This window comes from Paramisgurnus dabryanus, chromosome 2, assembly GCF_030506205.2.
Source record: "Paramisgurnus dabryanus chromosome 2, PD_genome_1.1, whole genome shotgun sequence".
Lineage (NCBI taxonomy): Eukaryota > Metazoa > Chordata > Actinopteri > Cypriniformes > Cobitidae > Paramisgurnus > Paramisgurnus dabryanus.
Window position 1 is genome coordinate 48,476,240 of NC_133338.1, and position 19,834 is coordinate 48,496,073.

The 19,834-nt window shown below is 36.8% G+C and overlaps 1 protein-coding gene across 1 annotated transcript in view; it reads left to right on the top strand.

Moving 5' to 3' along the window:
* Positions 1-19,834, top strand: part of pmfbp1 (polyamine modulated factor 1 binding protein 1) — a 222,662-nt gene that overhangs the window by 21,887 nt on the left and 180,941 nt on the right. The window contains exon 2 of the mRNA XM_073813011.1: positions 12,123-12,208. Within this exon, the coding sequence (XP_073669112.1) occupies positions 12,134-12,208 (75 nt within the window). The 5' untranslated portion in view covers positions 12,123-12,133. The remainder of the gene's footprint in view (positions 1-12,122; positions 12,209-19,834) is intronic.

Here is a 19,834-nt window from a genome sequence, read left to right on the forward strand (position 1 = left end):
GATGAAAATGCCTCCCCTTTTCGTCCAACAGCTTGCTGCTTAGTTTTGTTTTGTCGTGTTTTTCTTCAAGAAATTGTCACCGCCCTGTTGCCTTATTGAATCCGTCGTGCTAATTAGCTATGCAAAGTTTCTGTGTTTAATTAGTCACCAAATGCGCTGGCGTTGCCTTTTGTTTGTTCTTCATTCCAGTTATCTTTGCCAGTCAACCCGCATCGGGCACATACACAAATGTTCAGCATTCTAGTGGCTCCTCCATCTTTACACGAGAGATGCCACTGCAGCGATCCTGGCATCATGTTAGGTAAAAACACCTCCTTCGTTGGCATCTCCGAGAAACGCGTCGCTGAGAATCTGAATGTTGTCTTTCGGAAATATGGCACGCATATCCACCCCATCTTCAATGTTTGTGGCGTGGTTGCCGGCGAGGAAATTGGCATGGCATCTGCTGCCTAGCTGGCAGACTGCCTGCTTGGCATCGGGAATTGCGCTGTAGGAGAGAGGCGAGGAAGAGAGTAGGAGGTGCTTCCTCTCGCCCCACCTCCAATGCCATGCAGTGGACAGCGCTACCATTGTAAGTCTGCATACTTCGCACCTTTTTCAGTCTCGTGGGGTAGGTTCTGTTTACTACCGTTTGTGTCTGTTGCGTCCGCTTGCCACTACTTTCATCTTTCTGTCATTCATGCTGGATGGAGATCCACCACAACGCTTGTGTTGTCTCTTCCAGTCCGATGCCAGGCAGTCGTTATCGACATCTTCCTGTCCCCAAATTCTTCTATGATGTCACACGATGTTTTGAAACCTCCCCAAGCAGCAGATGGTGATCCTCTTCTTTTTCTGTGTTTGTAAGTTTAGCCGCATACTCAGGAACCCCCAACAGCTATCCTACATCTGTTATTTGTTTGATATAAATCGCTATTTAAAAAAAAAAACGACTGCTCTCCCTTGCCAATATAAGCCAAATGGCGCATATCTTCTTGTTTTCCTTGTCTACCCGCTCACCCGCAGATCGAACGCCAATCCGCCTTGGCGTTACCACCAAACGGATGGCACCGTGCCAGCTTTCCACTGCCACAATTTGCTTTTGCAGCTTGTTTCTCGCGCTCGCCCATCCCCTATCCTCCTCTCGTCTTTTCGCACCCTCCCCTCCATCTCGTTCAGCTGTGCCAGCACAACCCCCAGTCGCCCCCCCAACTTTGTTCCATAAGCCTGACATTAATTAACATGCGGGTTAATTGATTCTAAAAACTGATGAATTGCTCGTAACGTCTGTCGTAGGCTGCTACCTCTTACATTGGCTACCTGCCCCCGCAGCCCCATTAGCCTGGCATCGCCCGCATGTCTACTTCACCCTTCCCTACATGCGGGTGCTCAAAGCCCTGTAGCCCAGCATTTGAGGGGTAAACCTGAGTGAGCACTGCCACCGCTCCTGTGTACTCTGGGAAAGGAGGCTGCTTATTGGACTATAGCTGTATAACACACTTGACGTTTGCTGTCTGATGCCTCCGCAGAACGTTGCATGGCATTTTTTTTGTAAATCACAAGTCTTCTTGGTAACCACCTCCTTTTTCTAGCTACGATTTTTACTATCACCCCCTTAACACTATCAGTCACCTATCATTCAGAGCACACCAATCAGATTTTGTCTGTCTCCTGGAAAGTTTTCAATTTTGGTATTGATTCAGCTAAATGCAGTGCTTTTTTCATATGCTTTGCAAATGCATTTTTATTTATTCATAATCATTAAATTAGAAGTATGAAATATGTATGGAATTAAAAAGATGTAAAAAAAATATTTTAATCTCTACGTAAATATTGTTATTTTTTTATGAGCAACGGTGAAAATCTTTCCGCAGCTTAGTACTGAATTTAAACCGTCTGGCATATTTAATTAAGTAATTATCAAATGGTTAATTATTAGATATTATCATTCAACTTTCATCTCTGATCTTTTTTTCTATATTTGGAGCTGACGAGGCTAAAAGCAGACCATTTTAAATTATTTAATAATGCGATTCCTGCACAACATGGTTTGCTCTCTGCAATTAATTAATCCGACTACAGCGGTGCACTCGGACACAGACGATATCACATTCTCATTAAGAGGTGTACACATCAGCACATCACCTTGTCTTATTTTTGCACACAGTGCTAGTTTGTTGTTTTCTTCACATGGTGTTATTAGGCTTTTAATCAGGAGATTTAACTATGCGGGGTAAAGTCTTTTTTAATTGACTTTCTATTTTGTCTCAGTATTTTCTGGCAAGCGCGTCCTCGCGTTGCCGAGAAGCAGTGTGTTTGTGTGTGTGTTTGCGAGAGGCGCCTGCATACAGCTTCAAAAATGCTCAACGTGACAATCTTTCCACTTTCTCATCTTTTTGTTTTTCCCATTATTAAATAAAAAGGAGCACGAGGCAACTCGGGCAACAAGAGGAATCCATTATGCAAATTGCCTGCTATTTGCATAATGTCTTATGCTAGGAATATGCAAATGAAGCATATAATTTATGAGTGCCTGCGTCTGTCTCTGAGTGTTCCCATAACTTACGTTTTTATTTTATTTTATTTTTTTCTGTCCTGTAGTCTCTCTCTTACTTCCTAAACTGGCATGGGTGATGCTTAGGTGCCATACCTTAATAACTAACTGATAACTACAGTATAACAAGAAAGGAGAAAACTCATGACAGCAGCTGGTGATGGGGGTTCAGGGTAGCAGATATGGGGGAAACTGGCACAATAAATCGTCTTTCAAATGGGCGGCAGCAGAAGGCACTTTTCTAAAACAACAGCAAATTGAATACATTAGCGCAAAACAAAGAGAAATGCAAATGTCAACATCTTTTAAGCCTCATTTAGGGGAAGTAGCAAGTTCCTTGTCGTCCCCCCATGCACGATTGGGTGCCGCCCTGCCCACTTGGCTGAGCGTGTGCCCCTCTGAGGAGCTGCCAGCTTTGCTGCTTCCCCCACAGGAGCGCGAGGAGTCATTTGTGATGTTGGCTGCGTATCGCAGCTCAGAGAGAGAGGAAGAAGGACGTGGCGATAGGCTTCACAAGGAAATGTAAATGCATGATTATGTAGGTACGTGAGTGAACATGCTTCTACTGCGCCAAGGAATGCCAATGCTGCCTTGGCCAAAGCCGCGACTTTCGGGAGTAGGACCGTCAACGTGGGACATGCCCTGCGGTCTGCGTTCTCGCTGCTTCCAGCGCTCTAACTCTGTGTTTGGCTCTTCCTAATCACTGGCCTATTTTGCAAACTTGATCTCGCCTTAATGTGACACACTGTTGTAGGGACAAAGCAGAGGAAGGGTGGACCATCAACTTCTCTTTTTCACGTGGTCCTGCACTAAAATGGCAATGTGAGGGAATTTTTGTTACTTTTTATTTTTCCCTTTTTGTCTTGTAGGCCTCCTCTACAATATTTTCTCACTAGGCGTCGTGTCTGGTTTCGCTCGTCAGGATTTTGTCTATATGTTGTTTGAATTTTCTTATGGTGGATGCTTTTCTTTGAAATGGAGTTGGCACGAAGCTTGGCTTACTTATTGCCCTGAGGATGTCAAGTATCACTTTTCTCCAGCGTCATACAGCCATGGGTGATTTGGGATCTCATTGGACACTATGTGACTGCTAAAACAGAGGATTCACAATCGTGTGACAACTGCTTGGAGCAGCATACCGGCATCTGGATTGGTTCGAGTCCTTATGTGCCGTAGAGAAGGGGATTGGAGATCTTGGAGCTTTTCACCGGCTCTGGTGCTCTGTCCCCTGCTTTAGAATTCCGCTCAGAATCTCACAGAGCCGTTGTTAATTAAAGCGCTGAGATCATTATCCGGATCCGTTTCATTCGGCCGGCAAGACTGCTTTAAGACACAAGTTCGTTCGGCTTGTGAATATTAGCGCAATGTAATTGGAAACTGTGTAATTTTTTTAGTAATAGGAATCTTTCATTATTTCTTACATTGCCGTTAAGCTATCATCTTAATTATGCAGAGGAGACGATTCATTATTCGCTTGCATACTGATGAAAGTGCTGGAGAAAATGAAATTCTTAAAAATCATGACCATAGGTTAACAGATATCTATTTTATTTATTTTTTGCAATCCATTTTTTTAAATTTACATTATAATCAAAATATGTTTTCATTAATACAGGACCACATTATTTTTGCATTATGTGCATTTGTGTGTACATAGGTGTGCACAGATATACATACACACAAATGTATGTATGTATATTTGTGTATATTTACATTTACATTCACAAAGCAAAAAGTTGTTTATTAAATTGTCTGTTTTAAAATTGTCTTCTTTGTCTGTAACCATATATGTCTTCATTCACTATTTCATCATTTGTTAAACCAAAGAAAATGTTTTAATGTTGTTTATCTAAAACAAAAAGCATTAAAATACCTCAATTAATTTTTGTTCTTTTTTCCTTAAAAACTGCCACAAAAATTTTATGAAGATAAAACAAGACAAAGAAAGTCTAGACAGTTTGTAATGAATAAAATGCTTGTTCATTTATCTCTTATGTGAGTCAGCAGTTTGTGATAGCACAGTAAAAATACCCTTAGATTACTAATGGTAACCAGGAAAGGCATTATAAAACCTCAACATAACATACTTTTGGTAAACTAATTGGTTTGTGGCTTGTTCCTGACAAATATTTGCAAGATCTCCAAAGATTGCTCGCTTGTAAATAAGTTTTTGCTAAAATTGATAATAGCAATTCAGCATGTTGTGAAGTATATTTTTTACAAGCAGCATTGAAATTTAGTAAACTTGAAAAACTCTAATAATCAAATTTAAAACTTACATATTAATTATGTGAACACCCAAATTCACAAATTCTACAACTCATGTCATTAACATTGGTTAGGGTTTATCTTTTTTTATTTTATTTTATCTTTTTAACATTTTTGATTCTTAAGTTCAACATTTTTTAACATTTCTGATTCTTCAATTCAACATTTTACCTGTTTGGACATTTGAAGGTCAGGGATTTTGTTGTAATCGCATACGACAGAAATGATCCCATTAGCATGTGAATATTAGCATGATGCAGTGTAATTTTTTTCTAATTACAGTTCCCTTTTTGCATTGCCGTTAAGCCATCGGTTTAATTATGCGAAGCAGACGGTTCATTATTTGCTTGCATATTAATGAAGCTATAGTGAAGCCCTATAGTAAATGTGGTTTATTGAATAGCTTCAGCGTTATATTTGATAACATTTTAAATTAGTTTCATTCAATAGTTGTCTCGTTTTGATGAGTTCAAATCAATAAATAAATAGCAAATAAATAGAAATAGTTAAACATTAACTTGTGTGTGTTATTTAAGTACTTAGCGCTCATTAACAGAGATGTGTTCTGGCAATAGAGACATTTAAATGCATTTTTTTATTAATTTCTTCATACAATTCAGTATCAACTGTGTAACCTTCTTAACCACCTAAGACCCAAGCTTTGGTTTGTCTTTTTTTCATATTTCTTCCAGCTATTTTGCGGTTAGAAAGAACCAATAAATATAATAACCAAATATTTTTCTTGGAACATGAAGCAGTGTAATTGTCCACGTTTGTGTACAACAGGTTCCAGTTACACATAATTAAGTATTATGGTGCAAACATCAAAACAATGTGATGTCCACGTATGTTAAAATGTAAAATAATTTTTAATGATTCTGTGTAGTACATACTTTTTTTACATTGGTGATTGCAGAAATTGGTAAGTTGAGTAGCCTTGTGAGCAGCGCTTAATTAATTTTCGCTATATATTTCATGCAATTGGATCCCCACGGTCAATCAGCCCTCACAGACTATGATTTTGTTTATTCTTCTAAGATGTAGCACAGCAAAATGAAATATGGAAATGTAAAAACAAAGGCTCTTGATAGATTTGGTTCATACACAGTGACCCTTACACACACTCTGTGGTTTACCTTGCATTTAGCAGTGTATTTTGTGCTATGGTGCTGATACAGTTTTCCCAAGCTAAATCTAGCTTGTCATTGTTTTGATTGATTTGCGCCACTTATCCCCTTAATTTTTTGTCCTTTGTAATGTCTCTATATTTAACTTCCACTCTGTCCCACTTATCTTTTTTTTTCAAAGTGAAATAGTGAATTGCTGCTTCAAACAATGTTGACTTTAATCTGAGTAATACTTTTAATAAGTATTTAACACTGCTTCAAGTGGTGAGAAATGGTCCAGAGGGAGATAAAGTATTTCTCTTTTGTAATCATCTGTTTTAAATTAGTTTTCTTCATGCTGTTTTAATTATGACATATCATTCAACATTTTTTGATCACTTTGTTAAAAATGCATACCTGTATGTAACAAAAATATATACACTTTGGGTTATTTGGGTCAATATGGGACAAACCCAGGTGATGGGTTAAATGAACCCAGAAAATGTTTATATTTGACTCAACAATGAGTTTTAAAACAAACCAGACTCAGGTTAAATTACAACCTAACAGCTTCTAGGTTTCTATTATTTATATTTAATTATTTATAGATATAGACACACTACAGTTTAACCTGAATCCACATATAAACATACATACAGTATATATTTGAGCAGATCCAGCATTATGGATGTGACATTTGCAGTCAGAACTTTAAATATACATTTTCAGAAAATGCATTTATTACCAATATATTGAACAATCAGTTTTTATTTTCCTAAACTAGAGGTCGATCGATAGTGGATTTTTCAGATACCGATAACTAAGTTTGTTCCTGCTTGCCGATAACCGATTAATCGACAGTAGGGATGCTTAACGATTAATCATGATTAATCGATAGCACAATAAAAGTTTTTGTTTACATCATATATGTGTGTGAACTGTGTATAATAATTATGTATATATAAATATGCACACATGCATGTATAATTATAAGAAAATAATATATTTATATATTAGGTATTTATATTTATATGTAATATAAATTATAAATAAATATACAAATGTATATACACATGTAAACATTTCTTAAATATATACATGCATGTGTGTGCATTTATTTATACAAAGTTATTATATACAGTTCACACATATATATGATGTAAACAAAAACTTTTATTCTGCTATCGATTAATCACAATTAATTGTTAAGCATCCCTAATCGACAGATAGTTCTTTAAATGGATACTGGATAAAAAAACATGACACTTAAAGTGAAAGAGTAATAAAATGTATTACAAAAGTAATAAAACAACAGTAGTGAAATCATGAAAATGTGCTTAATTAAATAAAAGTATAAAAATATATATAAATTATATTAATAAGTAAATGCTTCTGTGAAATACTCCCACTGGTAAAATTCAAATTACGTGAATGTGTATTATATGTATTGTCTTATACTTTATTTGCTTCTGTTTTAACATTTAATAATTATCTAATCAAAATAACAAAATATGTATTGCAGTGATGATGAAAAAGAACTGAAATCAGATTTAGATTAGGTTGATATGTTACCATAACCGACAGCTGCATATAGTTTGCTTTCTCTCATTATTAACCTAAAATATGGATAAATGTAACCAGCTGGAAATAAACGAATGCAAATTGATAGTAATAATCATAACATTAAACATTTGGGTTGGATTTATCTGTGTGTATTTTTGTGTAACTGTTTGAGGTACTACTAATATTATTGTCTTGTCAGCCTTTACGACAAACTTAGGTTCCTGCTGTTGTTTCTCTACTAATGCAGCATCTATTTAGCAAATTAATTACTTCATAATGATATGAAGCAATGGATGCACTTGGAAAAACTATCGGCTTGGATTTTTTAAGATTGTTGATTGTTCCACAAATGAACTATCGGTGCCGATTATTCGCCAAAACCGATAGAGTCCAGGCATCAGAAAAATATCAGTACAGCATATAAGGAAACATGCATGCGTTATGGATGTGACAAAAAGGAAAAGGGTTTTTGGCAGACAAAATACTTTGTAGAAATTCTGTGAATTTAAAGGCACAAACCAGAATCAGTAATACCCAACAAATGGAGAAGGGACTGCTCTTTAAAGAACATTTCATTTTTTATTAATTTTAATTTTGTTTGTGCATTTTTGAGAAAAAACAATGTTATTGATGACGTGACATTTCTTCGTTATGGATGTGACAAATCTGAAATTAGCAGTTTCTTAACTATGGAAAAAAGTGCTTTAAAAATTTTAACCGAGACTTTGCCCAAACCACCAAATATTGACATGTAAGACATACTTTTTATGACCATGTTGGCATTTGCATGGATTTGCTATTTATTCACAAATTAATGTAAACACTTCTAGGTAAAGACCTGTTTAGAATTAGAATGAATATAAATTTAAATAATAATAGAGTTGAAATAAAACTGTACTTTCACAAAACTCTTTGCTTTTCTTCAGTGTCACAGATGTGTATGTTAATGCAGTATGTGTTCACAATTAGTGAAAACCTCTTTCAACCGTCCAACTCACATACCATTGAGTCCTTTTGCTTTGTGGTCTGCTTTAATTCATGTGAATGAAAACTGTTTTTAATGAAAGCCATTCAGGGCCAGTGGTGGACAATATAACATTATAGTTCTTTTATGTCACATTTTATTCATTTCAGTCTGACTGGGAGATATGCTTTCATACTTGAATGATACATACTGTAGTACTTGATTACTGTCCAATGCGCCTTGACCCGACACCGTATGTCACTTGGCAAGCATTTGTTTCATAAGATGCTCTCCCATAAAACTGGCAATCTAGCTTCAGCTGTGTGAAGGTTTTAGCATGCTGAGAAACAGCTCCTCAGACCATAGACACAAATAGCCCCGGCTATGAATAATTAAGGTGGCCCTTGGAAAAGCTAAAGATTGCTCGTCTGCTTTCTGACATGGTGATCACGTAAGTGACTCAAAACACTTCAGCTAAACAATCATATATTCACAGTTGGATTAAAAGAAGCTTGTTTTGTTTATTTTCATGTGTTGCTGCTGAGGTGAACAACAATAAGACCAACATAAGGTCATTCATTGTAAATCCCTAAAACTGAATGCATTTGATTTGCGTTCTAGGCCATTGCATCTGTGTTATCTTCAGAGGCTAAAATAATCCATAATGATCTGGAACGGAGTTCAAGCAGCTTTATTTCGACAACAAAAATATTTGACTATTAGTTAATTCAATCCATCTGTGTATGCACTTTAAAATGCTGGGTTGATTCAACCCATGGTTGGATAAAATATCTTGCATAGCATTCTGCTGGCAGAAGGTCTGGACCCTCTTGCAGCTTTCAGTGGCCGAGGTTCGCTTAAGAGAACGTTGGACTGATGCAACCAATCACATGTTGCTTTAATTTGCATGTTTAGGGGCGTGAAAATGTAAAGCCGATGTTCCCACAAGAACAGACTGGAGTGCAAAAAGTTAAACATTTATTCACGAGCATTGCTTGTTTACAACAACAGTTATTGGCAAGCTTCACCAAAAGGGTTTAGTGATTTGCAACCCTTGTAGAGGTCTTTATTTAATGAGGTACAGCAAAGAAGCTGTATGACTTAAATGAAATAATAAAGATAAGTGCAGTATAGTCTCAGCCTCAGACATCCCGCCCACAGACCGTTGGTTGAATGGCAGTCTAAAGAGATTAACCCTCTGGGGTCTAAGGGATTTTTAGGGCCCTGGGGAAGTTTTGACATGCACTGACATTTGTGCTTTTTTTCAGTTGCTTAAAAACATATTAATGGCAAAGTCTCATAACACTGTGTTCAGCACAAACTGGGCTACAATATTATATAATCAACATTAGGGATGCTTAACGATTAATCATGATTAGTCGTTAGCAGAATAAAAGTTTTTGTTTATATCATATATGTGTGTGAACTGTGTATAATAACTTTGTATAAATAAATGTACACACATGCATGTATATGTTTTAGAAATGTTTACATGTGTATATACATTTGTATATTTATGTTTAATTTATATTATATATAAATATAAATACTTAATACTGGTATATACATTTTTTTTTCTTAAAATTATACATGAATTTGTATATTATGTGTATATATATATATATATATATATATATATATATATATATATATATATATATATATATATATATATATATATATATATATATATATATATATATATATATATATATATATATATATATATATATATATATATATATATATATATATATATATATATATATATATATACACACATATTTATTATACACAGTTTACACACATATGTGATGTAAACAAAAACTTTTATTCTGCTAATGATTAATCACGATTAATTGTTTAGCATCCCTAATCAACATGTATGTACATGTTTGTATTTTTGAGAGAAAACTGTTTATGCGTGTTTTTGAAAAAGCAAAATATTTAAGTCACTGATATAAGTTCACAAATCTCATTCTAAACATGTTTTCCCAAACTTTTCTAAACAGGATCTAGTAGTCTAGAGTTTTTTCTTCAAAATTATGTGAAAACCATCCTGCCTACTCATTCACATAAAACAATATATTGATTTACAATTTCTTTTCCCTTATATGGAGCCTTTTCTATTTTATACGTGACATTTGTTTTTGAAAGTTTATGCCCCACTCATGGTTTGCTGCACATATGTAAACGAGTATAGAGAGATTAAACATATTTCTTAAGAATATTAATAACATTTACCATGCTTTGAAGTGTTGACGAAAATGAGGATTTAGTTTATTTATTTATTATTAATATAATGATACACAACAGATACTTTTCCTCAACAGTTAACCAAACATTCACTTCAGGTATAACAGATTATAGGTCATACCTCCGTGAATTCTTGTCAAAACAGACATTTTTAAAACTGTAATTTTGTGTAGATGTCTATATATATCGTGGTCACGCACTTGCGCGTTTAGAGCATTGGATTCGCTAGATAAGAGCTTAATGTTCTTATTTTTATGAAAACCTCATCTATACAGGGCGGGTCACTTGATGCATCTCAATTTATCCAGCTGTGGGCTAGACCAAGGGTCAAACAGAAATTGCATGTTGCGTTAATCGCGCGTTAATAAATTTAGTGGCGTTAAAATTAATTTGCATTAATGCGTTATTAGTGCGTTAATTTTGACAGCCCTAATTAATATATATATATTTAATCAACGGTTGGGTTTGTCCATATTGTACACAACAATGGGCTGAAAACAACTCAGCATTTTTTTTTTTTTTTTGGTTTAGTCCAATACAGTTTTTATTTATTTCAGTACAGTAGGTATAAGAGGTGACATATTTGCCAAGAATTACTCTATTTTATTTGTTTTTTACAAGCATATCTGTGTAAAGTGGGAAATAGGGGTCAGGTTTTATCTTACCCATAAGCACTACCAGATTCTACCAACATGATCCCTATTAAAGGGATAGTTCGGCCAAAAACGATATTAAACCCATGATTTACTCACCCCCAAGCTGTCCGAGTTGCATATGTCCATCGTTTTTCAGACAAACACATTTTCGGATATTTTAGAAAATATTTTAGATCTCTCAGTTGATTAAATGTAATGTTACGGGGTCCACCCATAGTCCACGACCTTCAAGTCCAAAAAAAGTGCGTCCATCCTTCACAAATTAAATCCAAACGGCTCCAGGATGATAAACAAAGGTCTTCTGAGGGTAATCCGTGCGGTGTTGTTGTAGAAATATGCATATTTAAAACTTTATTAACGAAAATAAATACCTTCCGGTTGCGCCACCATCTTAGTCGCGTCCGCATTCAGGAGAGAGTATTAGCGTAGTGTACGCACTTTTCTTAGCGACGTATGACAAATTCGGAGGGCGGGGGCACAGAGCAGCAGCAGAGTAGCCTCCGTAGGCTGCGTAAGCTCTCATCCTGAATGCGGACGCGATTAAGATGGCGGCGCTACCGGAAGGTATTTATTTTCGTTAACATAAAATGTGTTTGTCTGAAAAACGATGGACATATGCAACTCGGACTGCTTGGGGGTGAGTAAATCATGGGTTTAATATCGTTTTTGGCCGAACTATCCCTTTAACTACTGATTATCTGTATCATTTATTGATTTTTGTTTAGGTAACACTGATGAGCATATGTCGGTCTGTCTTTCTTTCCTCTTTCTACTAGTCATGTGACTGATGATGGAGCCCAGTCAGGACGTCTTACCGGAACAACTTGAGGAGTCTTTTTCAGACCAAAGTGACAAAGCTAAAGTATGTACTGTACACTACTGCATAATGCCTTGCTGTCTATTTTCTACCTGCTAACTTAAATGGGACATCATTATTGACTGTTAGCATTTCTTAGCATTATTTACAGATAGCATTTCTGTTAACACTCACATGCACCCAATAGCGCAAAAAACAGTTCTTGTTTTTTCTGTTGATTCATACCAGTGATGTGCGGGTTGATCCAAAATGAGCGGGTCATCCAAAAAATATTTTTATGATATTTGGGTCACGGTCGGTCGGGTCGTTTTAAATAAAGATGGCAATTACCTATTTTAAAAAATAACTACTTTTAAAAAATGCTGGCCAGGAAGCAGGTCGGGTACAAATATATATATTTTGTGGGCGAGTTAGTTTAAAATGTTTATACATTGACCCGCGCATCACTGATTCCTACACTGTCAGATATTAGCATGCTAACTAGTCTGTGCATTGTATAAAGTTGGCACATTTTGTGTCCTCAATTTCCCATCTCTTATCTTCTGAGGCTGTAGGGCAGTAACTAATAGGGCACTGAAATATGTATACGAAGTTATACTGGATGAAGATTTACATTAAGCTTGTCACAATGCATTCAATGCATTTGGATGGGTCATTGGTTTGGTGCCAGTGATTTTTTTATAGGTCAGCAGCCTACCAGGTGATGTAACAGCACTGTTACATGACTGACCTGGCATGGTTGTGTGTTGTTACCTATGTAATGAAAACAGCTAATTCTGTCCATGAAATGCATGGAAAATTCCATGTATGTTTTTATTCAGTATATTGCACCTGCCTGGCTCGAAGAGGTCTGACCAGAAACACACAGTTACCCCTGAGGCTATCTGATGCTTGGTTAGGCAGTTATGTTAACTATTTCATGCCTTAAGAGCCTGCATAAACATAATACTGAATAATTCACAGTGTTTGGCAGATGTGTAATTACAGTAAGAGCATCTTGTAGGAACCGTCATAATTCATCCATGCTGCCCTTGTGTGATAAACAGAGCTGGCATGTGATGAGAAGGGATATGAAGCAACATGATACTCAGACCAAACATGGTCATGTTCCTTCATTTTGCCTGAAGGGAAATGAGATCATCATGTATGTATGCATGCATGCAGGGGCACATGCACACGAATGTCACTGTATCATAAACCGTATTACTGTAGGTAGTTTTGTCTAGTTGTTATTTAAGAAATATTCTGGGTTATTTACATCAGAATTTTGGAGAGGCATGCGTTTACAAAGGGTATACGTTTATAGGGCCCTATGAAATCCGTTTTATTTTTTCCCAGATTCCGTTTTATTTAAAGGTGCAGTGTGTAAATTTTAGCGGCATCTAGTGGTGAGGTTGTGAATTGCAACCAACGGCTCAGTCCACTGCTCACCCCTTGTTTTGAAACGCATAGAGAAGCTACGGTAGCCGCCACAGGAAAAACATGTCATCGTCGGACACAACTTAGTAAAAAAGTTTGTCCGTTAAGGGCTTCTGTAGAAACATGGCGGCACAAAATGGCGACTTCCATGTGTATGTAGATAAAAACGTCTCATTTTAAGGTAATAAAAACATAAAAGTTAATTCTAAAAAGGTCTTCATACACCTCTGATAATATATATTTTATAGTATATTATTTTGCATTTCTGTCAAGCGATACTTCTAAAAAGTACACACTGCACCTTTAATCTTAAATACCATGTTTTTCATTTTCTTTTTTTGGATTCTACTTTTAATGGTTAAATGAAATTTCAATAATCAAAAGCATATCTTATCAACTAAAACCATTAAAGAAATACAGTTTAACTACAATATATTGAAAGTTTTATTTAATTTTACATATAGGTCGATGTGTTTTGGCTGTCACTGTAATCGCAATGTACTACAACCATGCTATTGACAAGCAACCATTTTTTTTCACATATTTTGACATGATGGGCTAAATACATGTTTTCACGAGCTTCACATCGTGCGCTTTCGAAAAAAAGTCACCAGCTGCCACTGCTAATAAATGCTGAAAAACTATGTTGCTCATTGTTAGTTGATGTTAGCTAATGCATGTTCTAATCTTAAAGTGTTACCTACTTAAACATGAGACATATGTGATATACAATATTCAGTATTCACTTTTAACAATAAACACTTATATACAATATTCACCTCTTAAATTGGATACACTGAGTATTTTTTTCTATTAAATCTATACAATTTTTATCAGAATGTATAAGGAATTTACTGTTTATGGAATATCAAAGTCTAAAATGGTTATGCAATATGAAAAGGAATAATGTGCTAAAGTTGATGTTAATTTGGGTGAAAGTCTTAATTTGTTTGATAGATGCTCTATGCTATGGGACCAGACTCTATGTCTACAGTCGAAGGCCGGGCATCAGAGCGAGTATCGATTCCGCATATTTAAACCGCTCCAAACTAAGAGAAAAGCTTAAAAAGGCCACAGCTAATTAGTCACTTGTCAATAATTGACACTAAGATGTATGCAGGGTGACTAAAACCAGCGACTCTGGGCTTTGATTGAAAGGCACGTTTATCTGTTGCAGATCTGAACGGTGATGGTTTTTTTTCTTCTAAGCGAAAGGAGAAGTGAATTAGACCACGCGACCTCTGTAGATGAATCATTAACTTAGAGCAGACTGTGTCTGTTTCATCAGTCATTGAATGCTTAGTAATAGACTGTCAAATTGCTGCCTCTGGGTTCTACTGTGATAACCTTGGCCATGATCCACACACACACACACACACACACACACACACACACACACACACACGCACGAACGCACACACACACACACACACACACACACACACACACACTTCAGCTATGCTCCGGCTGGGAATTGGGTGATGTCAGCTGTCAGACTTGCAAACAGCAGTTCGGTTTGTGTCTGGCTCCTCCACTGGAAGTCTACTGAATAGGAAGTGCTTCCCAAACATGTTTCATGACATCTAAACAGTGGAAATGTCAGTGTAGACGACCAGGTAAAGGAAAGATTTGTTTTGTGCAACTGATGTTTTGGTTTTGCGTCCTTCCTGCCCGAAATGACATTTTAAAATGGGATTCCTATTTCATTTCATACACCATGCATATGACAATTTGCAGACATTTAAATTTTTAGTAGTGGTTGATAATGAAATCAACAAACTTGCTTCTTCTCATACTTATTGTCTACAAACTCTGAATTCTAAATATTAAAATTGTTCACAAATATAGTCTGACGTTGTGTGTGCTATGACCAAAAATGATACCTAAAGTTGTGTAACTTATTGGTGAGAAAGGTGAAATAATCACTTTTCTAAGTGGTCAGGTTTTTTGTTTTTACCTGCGTTATGATAATGGTGTCCGCAGTGTGCACACCAAAAGCAAAACTAATATGCACATTGCGTTACTCACGGGACTATTTGTTGTTTGTTGTTTGAATAAAAACAATGCTCTCCTCTATTTTATGAAACAACCAAACATGTCAAATTGGATGTGTCAATAAGCTTTTCATTTCACTGATGCTAACGTGTCATGCATTTTTAATAGGGATGCACAGATGTATCGGCCGGTGATATGTATCGGCAATAACACGAGAAAGGCAGATACCGATTGTTTATTAATTAACTGTGTGAAGGCAATTAGTTGCATGTCTGTTGCATAATCCAACCTTTTTTTAAATTCATTATCAAAACAATTAAATTCTTCCCAAAACAAAATAAAATCTATACAAATTGTAGTTTGTGCACAGATGTGCAATGGGGAAAAAATAGTAAATCATGTAGTTATTCACGTGAGAAATTATTCATTCACGTGAGGCATGCAATCTGAGTAAGAGTAAATGTCTGTGGTCTGCATGGCTTTTTTCAAAATCTCGGAAAATTTGATCTTACTTTGTGCCTTTCTTATTATGTTGTTCAGTTGAATGTTAAATAGATCCAATCCATGTTCAGTACAAATTATTTGATGCAGAAATAAACTAGCTAATAGGCCAACTGTATAGTATTGTATACAAGCATTTAATATCGGTATCGGCCAATAGTTGTCTGTTTTAATCGGTATTGGCACCCAAAAATCATATTGGTGCATTCCTAGTTTTTAATGCTCAAGTTGAAATTTTTCAACTTATGCGGAAGGCCATGGGAAGTATCGCGCATTCACAGCAATCTAAAAAATTTAAGTGCGATTTAAATTTCTACGTAGCCTCTACGTCGTAGGTTACTCATCAAGTTTCCATTGCGTTGACGTGCAATTACACATGCAGATCGCTAGTTGGCAATGTCCACAGGCATGTTATAGTATCGAAGAAGCGACAGCTGCTTGTGTACGTTTTGGAGAAGCATCAGCAGTGATGGAGGTGAATAGACCGTGCTTTTGCAGATTGAATTGTTAAATATAGCTCCTCAACTTGGTCCATCTTTGTTTTACGGTCGCATAAAGAAATGCGACACAAATGTTTTTGACCTAACAGGAATGGTTCTAGCAGACCAATCACAGCACTTGCTGTCCGTGTAAAACTGATGTTACTGTGCGTTCACACCAGACGCGGAAGAGGTGATTTACATGTAAAGTCAATGCAAAGACACGAATAGGCATCCTAAGGCACGTTACTCGCGAATGGGCGTTGCCGCGGGAAACGCACAAGTTTAAAAATCTGAATTTTGGTGGTTATTCGCACCGCGTTAACCAATCCGGAGCTTGCTCTAAACTGACGTGATTACAGGAAGCGAGCGGAGTCATAGAAGCCCCTCCCATGACTCCATTTACCGCGTGAATGCCTGGAATGACTAGAAGTTCATGTGCGGCTTTCACGCCTTGAATGAAGTGGGTAAACTCAAAATTTTCAAGCGTCCCAACTGTTTTTGCTGTCTCCTCGCGTCTGGTCTGAACGCACAGTTAAATTTTTGGAGAAATGCACATCAGGCTACGCCGTAGGGTTCGTGTCTGTGTGTAGGCTATGGTTTACAATCAACACAGAAGTATAAATTGTGCTTAAATCTCGTCATTTGTGTCGCACGTCATACATGCATTGACTTTGCGTAGTCTATTGGTGCAAATAATTAAATTCACTTTTAGTGTGCACACACCATAGGAGTTACAAAATGCAATATACATGGGTTTCAGCTGACGTCATCCACTTGTCTTCTGCCATTTTGAGGACCTGAAGTGGTCGCAAAAGAACTAGAAGCTATGCCTTCAATATGTTGTGAGCATCAAAATCGCTATTTTTACAGCACTAAGAATGCTCGACACAACATGATATTTTGCTCGAAGTATCGCCTGTGTCTCTACACGTGAACTCGAGCATTGAGAACATTGTTTGTGAACAAAGAGTTTACTAAAAAGAAGGTTTTGAACAACTGACATTGGATGATTTGGCGTCCGCTCGCCGCCTTCTTCCCAGTCAAGATGTATCGATCTGCGAATGCAACGTAAGGAGGGAGGAGAGTAAAGATGGATAGCCCCTAAAGCATAGTTTCATATAAATGCACAGATAATTCGTTGTTTTGTCGCAAGTGAAAACAATATTGACCTTCTAGTTGAAAAAGGAGCCTCATATGAGATTCATTCATTCGCATTCAGAAAATCGATTATTTACGTCTGGCAGAGATGACGAGCAGACACCATAACAGCCAAAATCAGTTGTACAAAACCTTTCTTTTTATTAAACTCTGTGTTCACAAACAATGTTCTCAATGTTCGCGTTCATGAGTAGAGATCCAGGTGATACTTCGAGCAAAGTTTCATGTTGTGTCGCGCCGCCTTAGTGTTGTAAAATAGTGGTAGTTCGGTAGCAGCGGACAGCGGCTGGAAGAACGTATCAGGGATTGAGTAGGCATCACACCCTAACCAAGATAGATTTTTTTAAAGTCGCGTTTCTTTTCATGACAGTCGAGATGCGACATGTTGTCTTTCGTAGCCATTTCCCGTATCCATAAGAATCATAGACAGTAAAAGATAAGAAATCAGTAAATCGTAGCAAGACAGCCAATGCTTGTCAGTACCCTACTGGTACTCGGTAGGTCCTCAAGATGGCGGCATGACGTAAAAAGTCACATGACTGAAACCCATCTATAGTATATATCAGAATAAGAATGTCGAACTAAGGGTGTGGGTTATTTAATAATTGTTTTGAAAATAAATAGTTGTGCTTTCCCATACAATGGCATTCCAGAGAATTTCAACTTTGTGGCAACAGTTCAGGCAGGGTCATTTTCTATTATAGCATGAAAGTATCTTTTTATAGAAATTGAGTCTGACTTTGTGATTAAGTATTGTAGTATTGTGTGTTTATTCTCATCAGTGTGACGATGTTTGTCCTTGTACAAAGTCGAACTCAATGGCCACACATTGGGTCATTCATGCCCTTTCTCTTGCTCACTTTCAGCACCCCAGCATTGTGCGCAGTGTGCTCTGGTGGCTAAAGGTTCTTGTTAAAAGCTATAACTTATCTCACGTTTGAAGCTAATGGGAAGAACACTGGCCACAGTGAAAAATAAATTACGTTTTTTTTCTGTCCTGCGCTGCCCTTCTAACCCATAGCGTAATATAGCAGTGTTGAGAGTATGCATTACAGATCCCAGACATTAGAATTTATCTGTACAGCACAACGCTGACTGATGCATTTGAAAATAATGTAGTGCAGCCCCAGCATTACAGGACCCTGTAACTAATGGACAGCTCCAGCCTGAGCTCGCCTCTGTATATCATTCAACTACTGCACCTCATCAAGCCCGAATCCTTACAGACCGGCACAGACCATCCTTTACTTTCTCCCTGCCCTGACTCTTTCTGTCTCTCTCATACACACAGGCAATCCAACATTTCACAATTATAGTTGTACTACAACTTGATCCCTGTTTTGACATTGAAATGAACTGTTTGTTATGTTTTGACTGAGTTAGTGTATATTTAACTTAGAGTATCTGTTTAAAAGTGGCATGCATAATTCTCTAAGTGGCACTAGACAGAATTTTAAAAATAATGACTGTTTTAAACTGATTTTATCACAGGTATCACTTATGGTTTTGGCTTCATAGCATTGCAAGATACAGTACTTTATGACAGGGTTTTAGATTTTATTACACTAAAATGATCTTTACTTTTTTATCTTAGTTGTTAACCAAGTCTAGTTTATATAAAAACATCCCGTCTAAGGTTTTCATCTTTTCACTGCTACAACTCTATTCCTGCATAGTTCGGCCAGAAATGATATTAAACCCATGATTTACTCACCCCCAAGCTGTCCGAGTTGCATATGTCCATCGTTTTTCAGACAAACACATTTTCGGATATTTTATAAAATGTTTTAGATCTTTCAGTTGATTAAATGTAATGTTACGGGGTCTACCCATAGTCCACGACCTTCAAGTCCAAAAAAAGTGCGTCCATCCTTCACAAATTAAATCCAAACGGCTCCAGGATGATAAACAAAGGCTTTCTGACTGTAATCCGCACGGTGTTGTTGTAGATATATCCATATTTAAAACTTTATTAACGAAAATAAATACCTTCCGGTAGCGCCGCCATCTTAGTCGCGTTCGCATTCAGGAAGAGAGCTTACGCAGCCTACGGAGGCAACTCTGCTGCTGCTCTGTGCCCCCGCCCTCCGAATTTGTCATACGTCACTAAGAAAAG